We start from the raw sequence: 20939 nt of genomic DNA on the forward strand, positions 1-20939 counted from the left end.
ATATAAGATCTAATTTAAAAAAAAGATAATAATAATAATAATAATAATAATAATAATAATAATAATAAAGGTACTAATAATAAAAAAAATAAAATAATAATAGTAAAGGAGACTAAAGTATATGTTATGATTCTACCATGTAGATTGTTAACTTCCACACGTTTCTATCCATAAATAGTTTTTTTAGATATTCTATTTCTTCAAGTCTCTCTTTACAGATTCCTCTCATATTAGGTTTGATCGACACCTGCCTTTCTTCATATTATCAATACGTCTCGGTATCTCTCTATACATAGGTGACTCTAGAGGTCTCCGTTGGATATGTCCAAACTATCTCAACTGATGTTGAATAAGCTTTTCTTCAATTGACGCTGTCCCTACACTATCACGTATATTATCATTTCGGATACAATCATTTCTTGTATAGCCACAAATCCATCGCAACATACGCATCTCTGCTACACTTAACTGTTAGACATGTCACCATTTAGTTGACCAACATTCGGCGACATACAACATCACTGGTCGAATCGACATCCTATATAACTTACCTTTCAGCTTTTGTAGTACCCTCTTGTCACAGAGGATGCCAGAAGCTTGACATCATTTCATCCATCCTGCTTTGATTCTATAACTAACATCTTTATTGATATCATCATCTCTCTGTAGCATTGATCCCAAATATCAAAAGGTATACTTCTTGAGAATTACCTTTCCACCGAGACGAACACCTTCTCCCTCTTGCCTAGTATCACCAAAATCGCACTTCATATACTCGGTTTCAGTCCTAAAAGTCTAAAACCTTTCGATTCTAAAGTATATCTCAATGACTTCAATTTCCTATTAACCTCTATTCTACTCTCGTCAACTAGCACCACATCATCAATAAAAAGCATACACCAAGGGATATCTCTCTGAATGTCTCTTGTGACCTTATCCATCATCAAAGCAAATAAATAAGGGCTAAAAGCGGACCCTTGATGTAGTCCTATTTTAAGCAGGAAGTCATCGGTGACACATTCACTTATTTGAACACTTGTCACAATGTTATTGTACACATCCTTGATGATAATGTACTTTGTTTGGACTTTATGATTCTCCAAAGCCCACCACATGATATTTCTTGGTATTTTGCCGTAAGTCTTCTCCAAGTCAATGAATATCATGTGCATTTTCTTCTTTTATTCCCTATATCTCTGCATAAGTTGCCTTAACCTCTTAGGCATGACACCAAATTGCTTTTTGTAATGCCAGTCATTCTTCTTAGGCAATGCTCAATAACTCTCTCACATAGCTTCATTGTATGGCTCATCAACTTAACTCCACGGTAATTAGTACAACTTTAAATATCTCTCTTATTCTTGAAGATTGGTACTAATATACTTCTCTTACATTCTTCGGACATCTTGTTTGACCGAAAAATTAGGCTAAAGAGCTTAGTTAGCCATGCTATCGCTATATCTCCAAAACATCTCCACACCTCAATGGGATACTATCAGGCCTGTCGCCTTGCCTCCTTTCATCTTTTTTAAAGCTTCCTTGACCCTAGCTTCATGAATCCTTCGTACAAATCTCATGTTTATCATCAAAAGATTCATCCAACTCAATGGTAGAGCTCTCGCTCTCCCTGTTGAACAGTTCATCGAAGTACTCTCGTCATCTAGCCTTGATCTCACCATCTCTCACCAGAAATCGACTGGTCACATTTTGATGCATTTGACTTGGTTGGCGTCTCTCATCTTCCTTTCACAGATCTTGGCTAGATGTCATTTTCTTTTCCCTTTGTGCCCAACCGCTGATAAAGGTCCTCAAAAGCCTAACCCATTGCTTCACTCACAGCTCGCTTTGCAGTCTTCTTTACCACTTTGTACTTCTCTATGTTGTTCGCACTCTTGTCAAGGTGTAAGCATCTGAAACATTCTTTCTTCTCCTTGATAGTCTTCTAAATATCCTTGCTCCAACACCAAGTGTCTTTAACTTCGCACCTACTTCCTTTGGTCACCCCAAAAACCTATGAAGTCACCTTCCTAATGCAAGTTGTCATCTCCATCCATATGTCGTTTTCATTCTCTCCTTCCTTCCAAGATCCCTCGTTAATAATCCTCTCCTTAAAGTTCTATGTCGCCTCTCCTTTGAGCTTCCACCACTTCATTCTTGCGAGTTTGGCACCCTTGTCCCGTCGAACACGAATGCGAAAGAAAAAGTCAGCCACCACAAGCTTATGTTGAGGGACAACACACTCTACAGGTATCACCTTACAATCTAAGTAAGCATATCTATCCTCTCTTCTTGCAAAGACAAAATCAATCTGGCTAGAGTAGTGGCCACTACTAAAGGTCACTAAATGGGGTTGTCTCTTTCTAAAGAAGGTGTTAGCTATTATCAAGTCGCAGGCCACAACAAAGTTCATGACATCATCTCCCTCTTGGTTCGTACCGCCAAACCCCAAAGCCCCTGTTCACGTCCTCAAATCCTACATTAGATGTACCTACATGGCCATTAAGGTCTCCTCCTATGAAGAGCTTCTCACTAATAGGCACACTACTAACTATGTCATCCAGATCTTCTCAGAATTGCTTCTTGATGCTCTCATTGTGACCTGATTGAGGGGCATACACGCTATAACATTCAAAACCAAATCCCCAATAACCAGCTTAACAAGGATAATCCTATCTCCGTGCCTTCTGACGTCCACCACTCTGTTCTTGAGGTTCTTGTCGATCAAGATGCCAACTCCATTTCTACTTGTGGTCCCCGTGTACCATAGCTTGAAGCTAGTATTCTCCACCTCCTTCGCCTTATGTCTCTTCCATTTAGTTTCCTGAACATATAGAATATTTACAAATCTCCTAACTGTTGTATCAACTAACTCTCGCAACTTACCTGTTAGGGATCTTACTTAGCTCGGCTAACTTCCTTACCCTTCGTACCCGTTGAGACAAATGCAAAGACACTTGCTTATTTTTTACTACACCCGGACGCCGATGTAGCGCACCACTAAGGATACGACGACTCGATCCTTGCCCACTTGTCACCGTATCCAGATTAAGATATTGCACGTCACCAAGAGGGTGGCGGACTGGCTCTTGTCCATTTAACATCACACCGAGTTCATATATAGCGCGTCGCTAAAAGGGTTACGCACCAATAGATTTTTTTGGGGTTTCATCTCTTTAAAAGTTGCTAGGTTTTTTATGTTGACTCATCAAGCCTGTCACAAACCTCCTCCTTAACCTAGGCTTGGGACCGGCTATGTTGGTACAACATAGGCGGAGTTACTACCTACATGTTGACATTAGCCAAAAACATACCATGATATTATTTTAAGTGCACAAGCACTTTGCAACTTTGCCGAAGTTCCGATGCCATTGTAATTTAAACGAAGTACAAAAGCGTGAAGAACTGACGGGCCATGGCCTGCTATATAGGGACAGATGGTAAAAGAGAAAATACTGACATTTGGATCTTGAGTTCTGGACGCCTGAGCTTTCAGGATGGCCGGTCATCACAGACAAAGCCTCTCATCGAAATTTTGGAATGCATGTTGACTATCTCCTATTAGATTCAGATCTGAAATGGTAGTAGGATCAATTTGGAATATTCGAAGGAAGAGGCAGATCACACATCTGGTTTCAGAATAGAATAATAATAGTGGTAGACGAAGCATTATCACTTTGACAAATGGCAATGTACAGATAAATCAGCTGAACCGACTTCAAAGTTCAAAGCAACTTGGAGCTCATGTTTCTATTAGGAGCAAATTAGCAAAGAGCCCATTGGTATCATTGCATGTTGATCTCATCAGCCATTGGACGTTCTCGAAAAAAAAAATCGTCAGCCATTGGAAGATTGGTAGGATTGGAGCCTGAAGTTGTTGGAGACGATGAATTTGAATGGTCAGAATACCTTACTTCCCAGAATATAGGAATATTCATTGATTTTACATGAACTTTGTATACCATGTACAATTAAACTCCTCTTGGCAAGAACCATAAAGATTGGTTACATCTACAGTACAAACTTGCTCCTAATTCAACAACCACCATATCATATACAAGAGATGTTTTGTCTGTTTCAGTTATCTGCTGAAGTAATGTCAGAAGAACAGCAACAATGGACCAGCCTGGTCGATGAAAACTGAAGGTCAGTGCAACAGATGGAAAAAAGTTTGGTTCGGTATGCGCTCTCTCCCACATTTAGCCAGATCAGAAGTGAAGAACATTGGTGATCCCGCAATGGCATCAGTCTTCAGGTCTCTATGATGTAAGACGGATGGCACAATGGGCACTCACTGGAAGCACCATCTAGATCACTACATGAGAAGAACTGCAAAAAATATTGGATCAAACTGTGTCAATTTCTTTCTGAGTTGACTGGACGATTCATGGATACGATCTGTGGTCCTAGCATATGTCATGTTACAGTAAAACTGCCTACAAACTATTTGGATACTTAAGAACTATAAACGCTATTACACTAGTATCCACTGCTAGAATTTCAATTCAGAGAAAATTGAGACAACAAGTCAATTGGTTTCTAGTGTATTAGGAAAATATGAAGAAAAAAGATACAATTTGGAAGTATTAGGCAATAGAGTAGGCAGTTGCTAATCCAGCCATCTTCCGAAACCTCGATGAGCTGAAATTGCGGCACAAGGAAACAGCTCGACTGCATACTCGTAATACCTTTGTATGTGTATTGCAAAGCATAAGATTTGTTACAGGTATGCATTCCCCTGCTGTTTCCATCATGAAAACAATTTTAGAAATTTTGAGCACAGAGGCTAATGAAGGTTTCAGGTTATCATTTGGTGCGCTGTTTGCTTAGGCAATGCTGTAAAATCTTTTCATTTTTCAGAATATGTTCAAGAGTTTCCACAGTAATAACTCACTACTATTAAATGATGGCTAGAATTTTCTTACCTCATGACCAAACAGTGTGAACTCAAGGCAGAACCATTTATCTTCATCGAGTCACAACTCTTCGCAACTCTACTAAATGGCTGGTTATCTCCTGTACGCACTGCAGTCCATCACTACCACATTTGAGGGAACCCAGGACCTGCTTGAGAAACTTCTGATCAGCTTCAAGTGCCTCCAGTCTTGTATTCAGTAGTGAAATTTCATTCTTAATACTTTTCACATCACTCATCTTGTCATTGTCTAAAGGAGAACATGAACATTTATCCTTGTGGTTCTCCTTAATGGATTCATTTTCATCATGCTGTTGAATAGAAGTCGATTCACTACTTAAGTGTCTCCGACTCATTGGTGGGCTCCGGCCATCCAATTGAGAATTCTCCAAGTACTGGCCATCATCCCTTGTGTGATCTTCTAACAATATGTTCTCTTGACGATTTTTGGCGACATCAGAAGCAAGTCTGTTTGTGGAAATGCAGAGATTTTCCTCCAATCTGCTCAAGGATTCCAAAATATATGCCTTTTCGTCTTCGAAATACGCCATGGTGCTCTTCACGAAACCTTTACCATCCAATAATTCAAATGCCACATTTATGTCATCTCTTGTATCACTGCCATCAAATCTCCCAACATTGAATGGCTCATTCTGAAGGAGCCTCCGGCAGCTCGCAAGTTCAGCATCCATGTCTAGTAATTCTTTCTCCCTCTCTGTAAGTAAATCATGTAGATTCTGTATTGCTTCATGGTCGTGGTCAGCCTGCTCTTCCATCATCCTCAGATATTGCAGTGCTTCCATCTGCATTGCTGCCTTTTCCTCCTGCAATCTATTGATCATGGCCATCGTCTGGCTAGCTGCAACCGCTGAAGCACTCCTTTCTTCATCAAGCTCTTTGTAAAGAGCTGCCATTGATTTCTTATTGAGCTCAAGGTGTTTCTTTAGATTCTCAACAGAACTCTCCCCTTCAATATCCTCGGCGAGGTTCCCATCTGTAGGTTCCAGCACAGAATAATTCCTCTCAAGCGATGGTCTTCTGCTTTCATCAGTCTGAATATTGATACCAGGGCTAGGTGCCCCTTCCCTCGAAGAACTGTCAATGGCCCTTGCAGAAGACATCTGAGAAAGAAGTGCTTTCACTTCTTGCTGAGTTGTTGAATTGTTGTCCCTGGCAGAGATTATTTCTGATGGACGAGGAGATGGCAAATTCACACTAACAATGAATGCATTTTTTACACTGCTGTTCCGGTCAACAGCAATGCGTGTCGGTGCGGCTGATCTATAGGTCACTGGCTTTGCTGTCACAGCATTTGTAGAAGGACCATTGTCCTTTGTAGATTGTCCATCTGAGCCAGGTGAACCATCTGATTCGTTGACTTCTTCAATTCCCACCACAAAAGCTACACAGGGAATATGCATACAATTAGTGGACGTCACGAAATAATTCAGTTAGAATATAATTGAAACACATCAGTTCAGACAGCTACACTTACTCTTTTCTTTTGGATGATCTGCAGGGACTTCTTCAGGTATAACCTTTGATGGCATGGCAACATTGCTGTCACTTGCAGCAAATTGGCTCCTTTCGTTAGTCTCCTCCACAACATTCACGGTATCTGAAGACTCCGCATCATTCACAGATTGAGAAAGCTTTAGTGCATTGCGAGCATTCTTGAATGACTCTGAACAACAAGAACATAACCGTTTGGACCTCGATCTGGACCGAGAGTTAACCTCCTCGCTGACACCTAACGCTGGGCAAGCGACCAGCCCGGTGCATGCAAGGAGGCATCTTTTGCAGAGATCATCAGAGCGTGCAAGCTGGTTATGGCTCTTGCAGTAAGACAAAGATGAGATCTCTGACCGATGTGCGGCGCAAACCAAATCCACAGAGAACCATGGCTTGCCATGGAGGGCATGGTCCAGCCTTGAGCAAACGAGGCAAGGCGCCTTCAGCCTGCAGATGCGCGCCCACCTTGTCGCTGCGTATGATGCCACAGCAGCAACATAGAGCAGTATGATCAAGCAGAGCTCACTGCAAGCGTAGGACAGCATGTACCAGAATCGCTGCGATGTCGAACGGGTTTGCGCAGCCATGGGTGATCAATGTACATCAAAGTTCACACGTAGGTTACAGTGCTTCCTCAATGTAGCAGCAAGCCAGCAAGGCACCCGAATCACCGTTAATGAGGAAGCAAATACTGGATCTTTGTCACGCCAATGCCCAATGCAGTGCCAGATATCAATATCCGTTTGTTCAGAAGGTAAAACGGATGCAAAATTCGTACTGCCAGTGCAGCAACCACACCGATGCAAACCTCTCTTGCAGAACCAAAATACCAATGGCTGATTGCACAGAGAAAAATGGAATTCTGATGGGAAAATCTAAATTTTCCACCTGTTGTAGCAGAATAATAAAAAAATCCCTGCAAGAAATCTGCAGCAATGTGTGATATTGTTGTATTCCACATTCTAGCATTCACAACCACACTCCCTCCCTAAGATTTCTCTTAGCGGCATCGATAAACTCAATCCAAGATTTCTTTTTGCAGCCAAAAAAAAAAAAAAAATCTTCCTTTGTGTATTCAAAATTAGTTTCATAAAATCAAATTGTACTCAAACGCATCCTTGTCCGCAGAAGATAATTCATATTATTAATAACAAAGAAAAGGGACTAGATTATGAGACGTACCCTATCGAGCGCCGATGCTGCAACCTGCGATCAGCGACCTGGGAGCCTGCTGGATGAGAAAGAGCAACCTTGCAGCAGAATCGACCGAAAAGGCGAAGAAATGTGTGGGGGAAAATCTGCAAGCAGATTGGGGGGAAATCCGCAAATGTGGTTTCTTGGCAGGAAAGAGGAGGCGACGGGGCTCCCCTCTCTCCCTCTCCACGCGGGAACGAAGAGAGGAGAGAGAAAGGAGGAACAGAATGCTTGCCTTGCAGTCCTCTAAACACGGCATTTTCCCTCTCTAATGCCTACATGTGTAATAGTAGTAGGCGAGAGGTTTCAGGGTAACCTCACGTTGTTACATAGGGTTAAACAAAAAGCTCACGTTGTTACATAGGGTTAAACAAAAAGCTCGTAGTGTCTGGCTTGGCTTAGCTTGATGTAAATTCTAGCGAGCTAAGCCAATTTTTTAGCTTGTTTAGTTTAACAGCTAGCTCGAGCGAGCCTACAAGCTGTTCACAGGTCAAACGAGCTAGTCCAAGCTACACGCCACCGCCGCTGAGCATAAGCGAGAGGTCCTAAATGTAAAGTGCCACTACTACTAGTTGTATTGTTCCCCATCTTCTCAGCTCTCTCCTCTCCCTCACTTGTTCCCCTCCACTCGCGACTGAGCATAGCACTGTCGCTGGAGGGAAACAACACCACCGATCGGTGTCCGGCCTCCTCCACTGTAGATCCGCCATGAGGGTTATCGCCAAGAGCTTTTGTAGCTTCCTCCACCACATGCTCCTCTCCTCCTCGTCGGAAGACGTCAAGCCGTGCTCATCTTCTTCAACGCCAGCGCTAAGCTCCTCTGATGCCACCAACGAATCCACTTCTCCGAGCCATCTCCACCCAGCCTGAGCTACAAGAAGTAGGGTGGGAGGTCATGCGACGTGTCTATGGTCAGATCCCGTCGAGTCCTCGCTGAATCAAGCTGCGCACCACCTTCTTCTTCGGCGGTGGCAAACTTTCTCCGCCCCTCACCGTCGCTTCGCCTCTCTGTAACTCCTCCCTCCAATCCACGTGCACAGTAAGCTTCATAGTGCCCCTCTAGAGCTTTCATGTGCGTCGGATCCTCTTTGGCCCGACGCTGGGCGTCGAGGCCTTTGGGCTCCCTGCTGTGGTGGCCACGCTCACACACCGCTCCTCCTCGGCAACTGCCTCAGTCCACTGCCTCGCCATGAACTCCTTCACCCTATTGACTCCCTTGGAGATCACCTCAGTGGGTGGCATGGCGAGCAGGTTCTGGTCCAGGCAGAGCCGCTCCAACTTGTCAAATCGGTCGAAGCAGTCCGGCAGCTTGCGGATCTGGTTGTTGCTAAGGTCAAGCTCGTGGAGGGCAGCAAGTTGCCAAATGAGGGCAACAGGTCCCACATGTCACTGAAGTTGTTGCTCGTGAGCCAAATGAACTGGCTCGAGCTTTTAGCGAGTCGAGCCGAGTTGGCCTTTTTGCTTGTTTCGCTAATGAGCCGAGCCGAGCCAAGCTGGCTCGTTGGCCAACCCTATTATCACACCCGTTTTCTCATTTCCTCCCTCTGATCTCTCCCCTCTCTAGCTTCTAAGCCGGGCCCACCCATCAGAACCATCCCCTACCTCCTCCCATAAAAAATCATGCCCTAGCCAGCCTTAGCATTTGTTTGTTGTGTTGGCTTTGTCTAGTGCTTGTCCTTAGTATTATTTGTTTTGTCTACGTGTAGAGGAGTTCATCTCGAAAGTGTTCGAGAACATTCAAGACCAAGACTCGGTGATTTTGAGCAAAACTTTAGGGAAGGCAAGTGTCCTTAAACATCTTGTGCCTAGTTTTATAAAGTTTTGTTTTACAAATTGCATGCTAGTCAAATATGATATCCTATGGCAGGGTTTACTAGTATTTTGCCTAACATTCCTTATAGCCGTAGTATGGTTATCATGTTTTTGGATAGATTATGCTTAGCATTGCTTACTCATGGATAGTATAGGATTGATGAATCTGAATAGTGATATATGAAACATAAGGTTAAGTTTCTGGTAAAGTGTTTAGACATGGAGAGTAGGGTCTAGGCAAGTGTGGCATGATGGTTGACCTGTGGGTGTATTCTAGGAAAAATTGCTGGCTTTGCTAGATATTCAATTATTACCTTATGTTGGATGATGACGGTCTTTCCCAAACCATGTTAAGGATCAGTTCATGGAGCGATCATCCATGAAAATAGTACAGCCAAGCTTGGTATGAGACGGGCATAGCCGAGTAATTCGTTATCCTCTCAGTATGGTGAAGATCATTTGGTGGTACGGGGATGGAATGGTGTACTTCCTAGATCCGCAAGGGGAAAGAGGGGGCTTCTAGAGTGGAGGGTGTACTCACACAGCGGTGAAACCTTAGCAGGTCGACACATGCTGAGAGAGGTGACAAAAAGGCTTTGTAGTGATTTTCTAGCCGCACACCTCGGAAGTGTGTAAGCGTTTGATTAACATGGGCATAATGGAAATCATGACTTGTGGGTAAAGTGTATGACCTCTGTACAGTGAAAACTAATATATCAGTTGTGCTCATGGTCTTGAGTGGCATAAACTCATCACATGATTAGTTAGGTGGTTTCGGAGGGTTTGGTTGGTTCTAATGGATCATAGCGATGGGAGATGTGATTCGAGTTTGGTTTTGGTTAAGAGGTGGATGGCTCCTCAGATGAGGAGCAAGGTGGTTGGAACCTTGGCTTAAGTTTTAGAGAATCTTTCACATATAAAATATATTGCTTTTTTAATTGTTGTACTACTAAAATGGCATTTATGCAAATAAACCATGGAATTAAGCAATTCTTGATATTGACTCATGCTTGCTATCTCCCCTCATAATGTGCTGCTCAGAAGGCAAAGATTTTGTGGAGTACCTGAGGATGATGCTATGTTCTAGGGTGTGTTCTCCGTCGATTGCCTGTGGAGTTGTCCGGAAGATTGAAGACTACGCTTAGTTTAGCTGCACTGATGGTCCCTTTTTGTTAGAACGAAGGTATGTTTAATTTAAGGATATTGTTTTTGTTACTCACTCATGATGTCACTATATGTATGTAACTTGATCCTGGTATACATATAACTTACTTTCAGTTTGGTCTTAAACTCGGGTGTAACACATGTCAGGATGGTGCATGGAACACCTAAAAAGAAAAAGAAAAAGAAGGTCTTGTAACACCCATGGCCACCGGCGATGATCACCGTGACATGGGCTAGATAACTATCGTAGACATGGAGACAACTTGAGGGAGAAGAAGAACTTTGGGAAATTTTATTTCTATTTTTCTTTCTTAGTTTTCTCATATTACACGGCTGGGTTATAAACCCCCATAGCCACACGCACTGACCTTAGGGCCCCACTCACGCCAGTTCACCCACTCACCACTTGCCAGCATTATCGTTTGATTTGAACTTGCACCAGCGCACCTTCTTTCTCTAATCTCATGCTAATTCTCCGCTGACCTAACACCTCCCCCCTCTTCAGGCGTTGCTTGTCCCCAAGAAAGGGCACGAGGAAAGCATTGTCGGACAACATAGAAATCCTCCCATGTAGCGACATCAGTTGGTAACGAGGCCCATTTGATCAATACCTACGGAATTGCTGTATTTCCCTTCTTCACCAACCTACATTCAACAATTGCCTCGGGCTCAACTTCCTTTGCATCCAACTCGACCACCTGGGGTAATGCAAAGTATACTGGGGAGAAATCAGGAGTGAATGGCTTAAGTTGGGAAACATGGAATACCGGATGCATAGCTGCCCCTTCTGGTAATTCAAGATGATATGCTACCACACCAATCTTCTGTAGTATCTTGTGTGGACCAAAAATGCATGACAAAAAAATTGAGCATACGGCTAAAGTTTGAGCAAAACTTGTTCTCCCACCTGAAAAGCATGATATGTCCACTTACAGTCAGCTTGTATCTTCATACGGTTTTGAGCAGCAGCCAGATGTTCCTTCAAAGCGTGTTCATGTGCTGCTCTTTCCTGTAAAAAATCTGCTACTGACAGCTAATCTATAGAAGAAAGATTAGGTATTGTGCGAATGCTTGGATCATACCCATATAAAGCTCTGAATGGAGAAAAACCCAATGATGAATGGAAAGAGGAGTTGTACCAAAATTCAGCTAGAGGAAGCCAAGATTTTCACTATTTTGGGGAATCATTCACAACACAACAAAGATACATTTCCAAACATTGGTTTATCCTCTCCATTTGACCGTCGGTTTGTGAGTGATAAGCAGTACTTGTTAGTAGTTTAGTGTCCATAAGTCTAAATAGCTCACACCAAAATACACTTATAAAAACCTTATCTCCGTCAGACAATATCGATTTAGGCACACCATGTAACTTGACCACATTGTCTAGAAAGAGTTTAGCTATTTGAGGGGTTGTGGAAGGGTGACTTACAAGAATGAAATGTGCATATTTGGAGAAACAATCCACCACCACCAAAATGACCTCATAACCTTCTAATTTTGGTAAGCCTTCCAAAAATCCATGGCAATATCTTGCCATGTTCCAGTAGGAAAGGGTAGTGGCTATAACAACCCAACATGATGAGTATGTTCATGTTTAGCTTGTTGACATACCTTGCATTGTTTGATGAAGCTTTCCGCATCTTGCTTAAGCCTCCTCCACCAGAATATCTTCTTCATTCTGTTATAAGTGGCCTTAGTCCTTGAATGTCCTTCAATAGCACTAGAGTCCATAACATCAAGCAACTTGGTCTTAAGAGCATAATTGTCTCCATTCCAAATCTGATTGTTATGCCTAATGATTCCTTGATGCAGAGAATAACCATTTACATCATGATCGGACTAGCTATGGCTAATTGTGTCACGAATTCTTGAGCTTTTGGGTCTGTGACATAAGAATTGACAACCTCCTGAAGCCAAACAAGAATCATTTGAAATATTGCTTGTAAAGTTAGGAGTTATCCCACTCTAGATAAAACATCAGCATCAGTATTCTCTGAGCCTTTTTTGTACACAATTTTGAATTGTTGCCCCATTAGTCTAGTCATTGCCTTCTTTTGCATATTAGACTAAAGATGTTGTTCTGCCAAATAACATAGGCTGCGATGATCAATCTTAATAATAAATTCTTTCCTTTGCAAATAGGATCTCCAACGTTCTATTGCCATAATCAGTGCTAAGAAATCCTTTTCATAGATAGACATATGCTGATGCACCGGTCCCAAAGCTTTGCTAAAAAATTCTATTGGTTTCCCATGCTGCATGAGCACAACTCCAATCCTAGTATCACAGGCATCAGTTCCCACCTCAAACTGGTCATTAAATTCAGGCAGTGAGAGCATAGGTGCACTGATCATAGCCTATTTCAGTTGAGAAAATGCTACTTGATCTTCTTCATCCCATTGAAATGACTTCTTCTTCAGTAAATTGGTTAAGGGCTTGGCAATTATCACATAATTCTTCACAAATTACCTATAGTAGCCAGTGAGGCCTAAAAAACCCCTCAACTCAGTAACATTGGTAGGTGGAGGCCACTTGAGCATGGCTTCAATTTTACTTGGATCAATAGAAATACCCTCAGCTGGAATGATATGTCCTAGATACACCAATTGGTTCTGTGCAAAAGAGCACTTGGATGGCTTCATATAGAATTTATGCTCCCTTAACTTTTCCAACATTAGCATGATATGATCCACATGAGATTCTAGTGTAGGGTTGTATATCAAAATGTCATCTATGAAGACTAGAGAAAATTTTCTCAAAAAAGGAGCAAGCACTTCATTCATCACACACTGAAATATAGCTGGGGTATTTGTGAGACCAAATGGCATCACCCTAAACTGATAGTGCCCACGATGAGTCTTAAATGTAGTTTGTATACTCAACTGCAAGTTGCATCCTAACTTTGTGATAGCCTGCTTTCATATCTAGACTTGTAAACCACTTGGCTCCAGCTAATTCATCTAAAATTTCATCAATTATGGGCATAGGAAATCTGTTTTTGATAGTGAGAGAGTTTAATTTTCTATAGTCCACACAAAATCACCAAGAGCCATTATTTTTTTTGCACTAGTAACAAAAGGGCTTGTGCTTGGTATGATTAGGCTTGCATCTAGTAGTTCTCTCACTTATCTCTCCATTTCATCTTTGTGGAATGGAGAGTACCTATAGGACCTTGAATTCACTGGTACTGCACCAGGAATCAGAGGAATAGAATGATCATAACTTCTAGCAGGAGGCAAAGTTGTAGGCTCCCCAAACACATCTTGAAATTCAAACAACAAGATTTTTACTTCCTTAGGGACACTTGTGTCAGCAGGTAAAGTTGAGTATTGTAAAACTGTCAAAGCCCACACTTCATTACCTTGACACCACTTGATTACTTGTTATTCTGGCATCTCAGTAACATTATCTAAAGGAACTCCTACTCCTTTTAGTGTAATTATTTTCGCTTGATGACTAAACTGTATGATCTGTTCATCCCAATGACATAACATTGGGTTGTGTTTCTTGAGCCAGTCATATCCCAATATAGCATCATAAGCCCCCCAAGTCCAACACTCTCATCTCATGCTGGAAAGTATGGCCTTGAGCCCACCACTCTAACTAAGGCACTACTCTATCACAGATCAAAGCCTCTCCATTAGCCACATTTACTTGTACTTGATGGGCAAATATGGTCTGAACTCCTAGTTTGTTCACTAGAGCAGCATTAACAAAGCTGTGAGAGCTGCCACTATCCACCTAGGTGAGCATGACTTGATTTTTAACCATTGTCCTTATCCTCATTTGGTCCTTTTACCTTGTGCCTAATATGGCGTTGATAGATAGGTGATATGTGTTAGGGTTTAGATTATCCTCCAGCTCTAACTAATGCAATATTGTATCAGATAATGTCATTGTCATATCCTCAAGAGCTAGAGCGTTGATCTGGGCCTATGGCTTTTTTGTGTACTATTTAGCATGAGTTGAATCAAATTTGTCTCCATAATAATAGCAAGGGCCATTGGCTCTTCTATAGTTTCTTAATTGTCTTTCCTTCCATAACCCACTAATTGCTTGTGTCCCTTTGGGTTCCTCTTTCCGCTAAATTCCTAATCCTTTGTTGATAGAGCCCTAAGTTTGATATTTGAATTACCCCTTGCCAAAACCTGTTTGTGGACTCTAGCCAACAAAGAAACTTTGTCTACAGTTTCAGGGACCTGAGACTGCACAGCACCTCTCAGATCATACTTTAATCCTTTCACAAATTGAGACATAAAGAAGAGCTCATCATATCCAATATCGTGCATTGATATCTGATATCTAATATCCTCAAAGGCTTTGGTATATTCCTCCATAGAATCTGTTTGTTTCAACTCCAATAGATCCCCAACTGCTTGCCTGTGATCATGTGCCCCAAATTTCTCTTCTACAGCCTCAATGAATTGTTCCCAATTGCCTAAGCCCTACTACAGCTTATACACTTGAAGTCATATGGCTGCATTGCCCTCCTTGTGTAAAGAAGCTGCTATCGGACACAGCTTCACTGATATTGTATAGATGAAAATAGTCCAAGCACTTATCCTTCCAGATACAAGGATTATCACCATCAAACTTAGGGAAAGACAATTTAGGTAATGTATTACGAGGCACATGCTGACTATCTCCACCACCCAAAGGACCAACGTCAAACATGTAATGTGTGGCTCACCAGTGTATGATGAAAATGCTACCCGAGAATAGAGAAGGCATGGGCGTGGAAGTAGTGGATCCCCCCATGTGTTTTTGAGGCATGGAGGATTGCCTCCTAGATGATCCATTAGATCTGCCAACTGGGACATCATCAATTTGGCCACAACATGACTTGCTGCTTCCACCTAATGCGTTAGAGCTTGATGATCATGGTTGGATTGCTCAACTGCCTTTATGGTAATATCCAATTGAGCTATTGTTGCGCATCATTGATCATGCCCATCTTCGTGAACAACAACTCCAAGCACTCCATGATGCGATCCCACCATCTGTCAGATTTCTTCTCTGCTGCCTCCAACACAAATGACGTCTGCGGAGATGGCTTCGGTGGCACTGTGATGGTCACGCCTCAAACTCAATGAACTAGATAAGGTTTATGGGATGTCGAATTCGTCATGACTAGTGTCGGCCGAACTCAATCTCAACCACCACTCTAGAATTACCACACGAGCTGAAGGACTACCATGATAATCAGACAAAGCGCTCACCAAGGATCGATGAATCTGATACCACTTGTAACACTCGTGGCCACTAGCGATGATCACCATGATGTGAGCTAGATAAGTATCACAATCATCGAGTAAACTTGAGGGAGAAGAACTTTGGGCAATTTTGTTTCTATTTTTCTTCCTTAGTTTTCTCAGATTACACGGCTGGGTTATAAACCCCCCATAGCCACACACACTGCCCTCATGGTCCCACTCACACCAGCTCACCCACTTGCCACTCGTCAGTGTTGCTGTTTGATTTGAACTTGCGCCAATGCGCCTGCTTCCTCTAATCTCGCGCTAATTCTCTACCGACCTTACATGCCCTTTCCAATGTGAAAAATGGACATATATTGATGTCATGCACCAACTTTTTGTTGTATATTTATAGAGAGAGATTGGAAGTCCATTTTTTACATCTCAACTCTTGTGTTCATCTAATTTCTACTCACAACTTCAAAACCGTATAAATTCTAACCCCAACAATCAAAACTGGTTCAATTTACACCCTAAGCCCATTATAAGTGGTATTCGGGTGATATGGCAATGGTTTTTTACCCTTGTTACCCTCTCCTTTCTCTCTCTCACCACCGGTCCCACCTATCATCCCTAATCTCCCTCGTTCAATTTCTTCTATCCCCCCTTCTTCCTTCTTCGATTGCCCTTTCTAGCTACGGGAGACGGTGATGATGGCGAGATAGGGGGAGCGAGCATAGGAGTGGAGGAAGCCTTCCATGGAAAAAGTCATACATAGGTTTGGAACCCCACAAGGTCAGTGTTGAGGAGGGCGTGAAGAGGTCCTCATAGACAGGGATGACACAGAACAGCTCCGAGGTGGAATAGGGTGATTGGAGAAAGAAGCCTATGCAAGCGTGCGGTGACTTGTGGTGGAGGATGGTGGGGAGTGCCCAGAGATGGTAGTCATTGAAGTATAAGTCAACGCCACTAGAGATGGGTGTGAGCGGAAGGAGGTAGTGGAGCATTGGTCACATGTAGTGCTTGCAGAACCTCTCATAGAAGTCCTCGTGGAGGCAGGCGGCAAGGAACACCAGGTTGCATGAGAAGCGTACGAGGAGGTCGGTCGCGAGCTCCTCGGACGTCAGGATCAGCACGACAGCAGAGGGGTGAAAGCATTTAGCCCACTAATTTTACTTTTGGTGATTAATGATAACAGACTCATCATGACTAACTTGTTTTATAAAGGATCATTGAAAGTTAGGTCATAGTGATGGTTCTTGAATATTCTCGTCCTGATATTGTTCTCAAGGGGATTATCAAAGGATATGTGCAAAGATCAAGGACTATTTAGCTTTAAGTGTCACAAGGAGTTGAAGCTGACACTTGGAGTAGATAGGATTATTTGTTTTTCCTTTATCCATACTACAAAGGGAGTTGAGGATAATAGCTTAACCTAGTTTGGACTAGAAGAGATACTTGTGATGCTCAATAGTTGAGTCTAGCACTAGGTAGCTGAGAAGAAGTCTAAGAAGGTGAGGAATCAAAGTTAAGACAAGGATGAGATTGAATTGGATGTCAATGTTTTTTTCTTAGGTCATCGCATGTGATGCGGTGTCTCTCGGTAGATGGGTAAATTCTTGTAGACTCGGAAACTTAAGTCACCACATGATGTGGTGGGGCCATAGCACGATGCGGTGGGGCCACCGCACATCCAATGAGTGCCCTATAGGAAAGGTTTGAGAGCTGGACTTCAAGTATTATAAGTCACCGTATGATACGGTGACGTCAAGGGACGATGCACCACACCTCATTTCCAGGAGGTCCCAAGTTTGAGGAGGCTCAAGGATTGAAGTCACCGTACGATGCGATGCTCATAGGATGGTGCATCGCGCCTTGTTTCCATGAGGTTATGGGGAAATCTTAAAATTGAAGAGTATGCAGTCACAACATGATGTAGTGGTCTCACCGCATGATGTGATCAACAATACATAATAGTAACAGGTACAATTTTTACCATTGAGGATTAAAGTCACCGTATGATGCGGTGGGCTAGATTTCTAGAGCATGTGAGCTGTAACGGCTAGTTTTCTTTGGGGTCATAAATAAATCTTCACATGTTACATCATTGGAGAGTCAAGAGGAAGAGGAAGCACTTGGGTAATTTCCAAGCTCCTTAATTGCAAGATTAAAGCAATCATTAGTGCTAGAAGAGTAACTATTGTGCATCCATCCATTTGTTTGGCTTAGATTAGTTTAAGGGAGTTATTTGGCTTCTTACTCTTGGTGATTGACATCACCTAGACAGTTTGGTGACATTTAATCTAGGTGAGCTTCATGGTGGAGTGATTTTTGAAGCCCCAAGATGATGAGTATTTGTTTAGAGTCCACCGATCCGGAGTGAAGAAGGACTACCACTAAAGAGCACTTGATCAAGAGGGAGCTACACCGTTGCGCTAGTGCTCCAACGAAGACTAGTGGAGAGTGCCAACTCTCCGATACCTTGGGAAAAATGAGCTTTCCTAGTCCCTCTTTTTACATTTGAGCATTTTCATTCTAGCATTTCAATTCATGTCTTTTACATTTTGCAATTTATCTCACTAAAATTCTCATGCTAGATTAGGATTGGAACTAGGTTACAAAACTTCGTGCGTTAGATAGACACACTAGCAAACTAGGGCTCATCTAAGTTAAGATTGTTTTACTTGAATACTCTTAGTTTGTAGTTTTAGAAAAGTTTGAGAACCCAATTCATCCCCCTCTTGGCCACCTTGATCCTTCAAGGGGAGCATGCCCATGAAAACCATGGGGCGCGGGGCGCGGGGGGGGGGGGGGGGGGGTCCGTGTGAGGGATGGTGCGGGAGCTCTTGCCGACACTAGCGCTATCGCTTCTTGTGGCTAGAAATGGCTATCAGAGAAGAAAGAAGGGGAGGAGAAAGAACAAGGAAAGAGGGAAAAACAGTCTCAAGGTGTAAATTGAGCCAGTTTTGATACGTAGAAATTAGATAATTTTGGAATTAGGGGTAGAAATTAGGCAAACACAAGAGTTGCAGTTATTCCATATATATATATATATATATAAATGCTTCATATATATTATATATATATATATATAGAGAGAGAGAGAGAGGAAGCATTTTCTGTACTTCCGGGTATACATACTCCCTCTCTAATTGATGTTTAGAAAGGAGTATGTATATCTTAAAAAGTAGTATATACATATTAGAAAAAATACTTATAAAGAAATATATACATTTAAGAAAATAGTACTATATACATATAAGAAAGTAGTATATAATTCACTTGTAAAGGGATCAACCATGGATCAAGCCGGGAGTATGTACTCATGGGAGTATAGACTAGTTTTAATATATATATACTGTACTCATAGGTATACATACTCCCCCTCTAATAGATGTTCAGAAAGGAATATGTATATCTTAAAAAATAATATATACATCTTAAAAAATAATATATACATCTCAAAAAGTAATATATACTTCAGTTATAATGAGATCAACTATGGATCAAGCCGGGAGTACAGACTATTTTTCCTATATATATATAATAATTATTCTATACCCCACCCGGCCTAGCTTGCCTACACGCACCAGAGCGCACCACGTGTCCATGCAGTCGTGCTCGTGCACCCGCAACCATGCCCACGTGTTCATGCTAGCATGTGCCACATGGCGCGCTAGTCGCACCACGTGCCCGCCCAGTAGGTGTCAGTAGTTTTCAATACTACTAACACTACTGAACAAACTGTTGAACACTACTCAGCACTACTGGACTACTGAACTATTGAACTATTGAACACTACTAAGCACTACAAATCTATTCTACAGCCCAGGGTGTAGATTAGTTGTTGCAGTATGACCTAATACTTTAGTGTTCAGTAGTTCCAAGTCCATAGTACTGACACTACTGAACAAACTATTGATACTATTGGCAACTACTGATAACTACTAACACTACTAATACAAAACTACTGAACAATTTTACTATGACTTAATCTCCACTCACTCTTAAGCACATAGCACATGAGTTACTCCATAAAACGTAATTGACAATCTCATACCTTTAGTTACTTAATCTCCACAAGTAACTTAGCCTTCATCCTTATTGTCTATCTTCTCCTTCATCTCATGAGAATCACCTAGAGCTCATTTATCTTGATGCATATCTTTGATCTTCATAACAATCCTCAATGACTCCATGTCTTATCATTTATGCATCTTCTATAGAATAACCTACTAACAATTCTCAACAATATTGTTATTCCACAGTTATTGTCATTCACTTACTCGAGCATCACCTAGATCTCATTCATCTTGATGCATATCTCTTCTCTGTTGAGACCAGTCTATGTGCTGAGCCCAGGAATCAATCCCAACACATAGCGACTTCATTGCAATATCCATACCTTAATTGACAAATCATCTTACAAAAGACCTTCAAGGGTCAAAGAACCAATTAATTGCAGCGGATCCTAAGGATATTCTTCATCTTCACTGATAACTCCACAGGAGAATCGACGGAGAACACCTCCCTAGAATGCACCTTCCACGAGGTCTTCAAATTCTTTCCCAATCGAGTGTTTGGTTATAGCAAGTGTGAGCATATATCGTACTCAACAAGTTGTGAATGAATAATATGCATATGAAGGCTTTAACAAGAATAAGGCTCCTTCGGCTCTTTTGCAGAAAACGTCATTTACATATAGACATTTGAAAAGTAATAGTAATTAAATAAATATCTATAAATAACCAACCACCTCAAGATTCCATGTATCCTAACTTAACCAACCAACCACATTAACCAAGGTTCTAACCACCAAGGTTGAACACCCAACACCTCAACCATGGCTCCCACCGCTAAGATTGAACCACTGACAACCCATCTCAACCACGATTCCCACCATCTTGATTGACCCACCACACCTCAGCTATGGTTCCCACCACCACAGTTGACCCTACTGACCAAAACATCAAATTATAATCATGGTAAGTTTTCTATGCCGCTCGTGATGGCTAAATATTCAGTTTGAACTTTGCAAAGGTTGTACTTTACCCATAAGTCGTGATTTCATCACCCATAAGCTGGTGACTAAGTCTTCATTTTGCTTGTGTTAGCTAGACACTTGCACACTTCTAACGTGTATGGCC

The 20939-nt window shown here is 42.0% G+C and overlaps 1 protein-coding gene across 1 annotated transcript; it reads right to left on the reverse strand.

Annotated features, from left to right (window-relative positions):
- Window positions 1-3996: 3996 nt before the first annotated feature.
- LOC133907771 (myosin-binding protein 1-like) lies at window positions 3997-7236 on the reverse strand. The gene is made up of 3 exons (XM_062349853.1): window positions 6408-7236; window positions 4923-6314; window positions 3997-4326 (listed from the first exon to the last, which is right to left on the reverse strand). Exons 1-2 carry the CDS (start codon window positions 7009-7011, stop codon window positions 4966-4968), a joined length of 1953 nt encoding a protein of 650 aa, XP_062205837.1. The 5' UTR covers window positions 7012-7236; the 3' UTR covers window positions 3997-4326; window positions 4923-4965.
- Window positions 7237-20939: the final 13703 nt, after the last annotated feature.

This window comes from Phragmites australis, chromosome 24, assembly GCF_958298935.1.
Source record: "Phragmites australis chromosome 24, lpPhrAust1.1, whole genome shotgun sequence".
Taxonomy (NCBI): Eukaryota; Viridiplantae; Streptophyta; class Magnoliopsida; order Poales; family Poaceae; genus Phragmites; species Phragmites australis.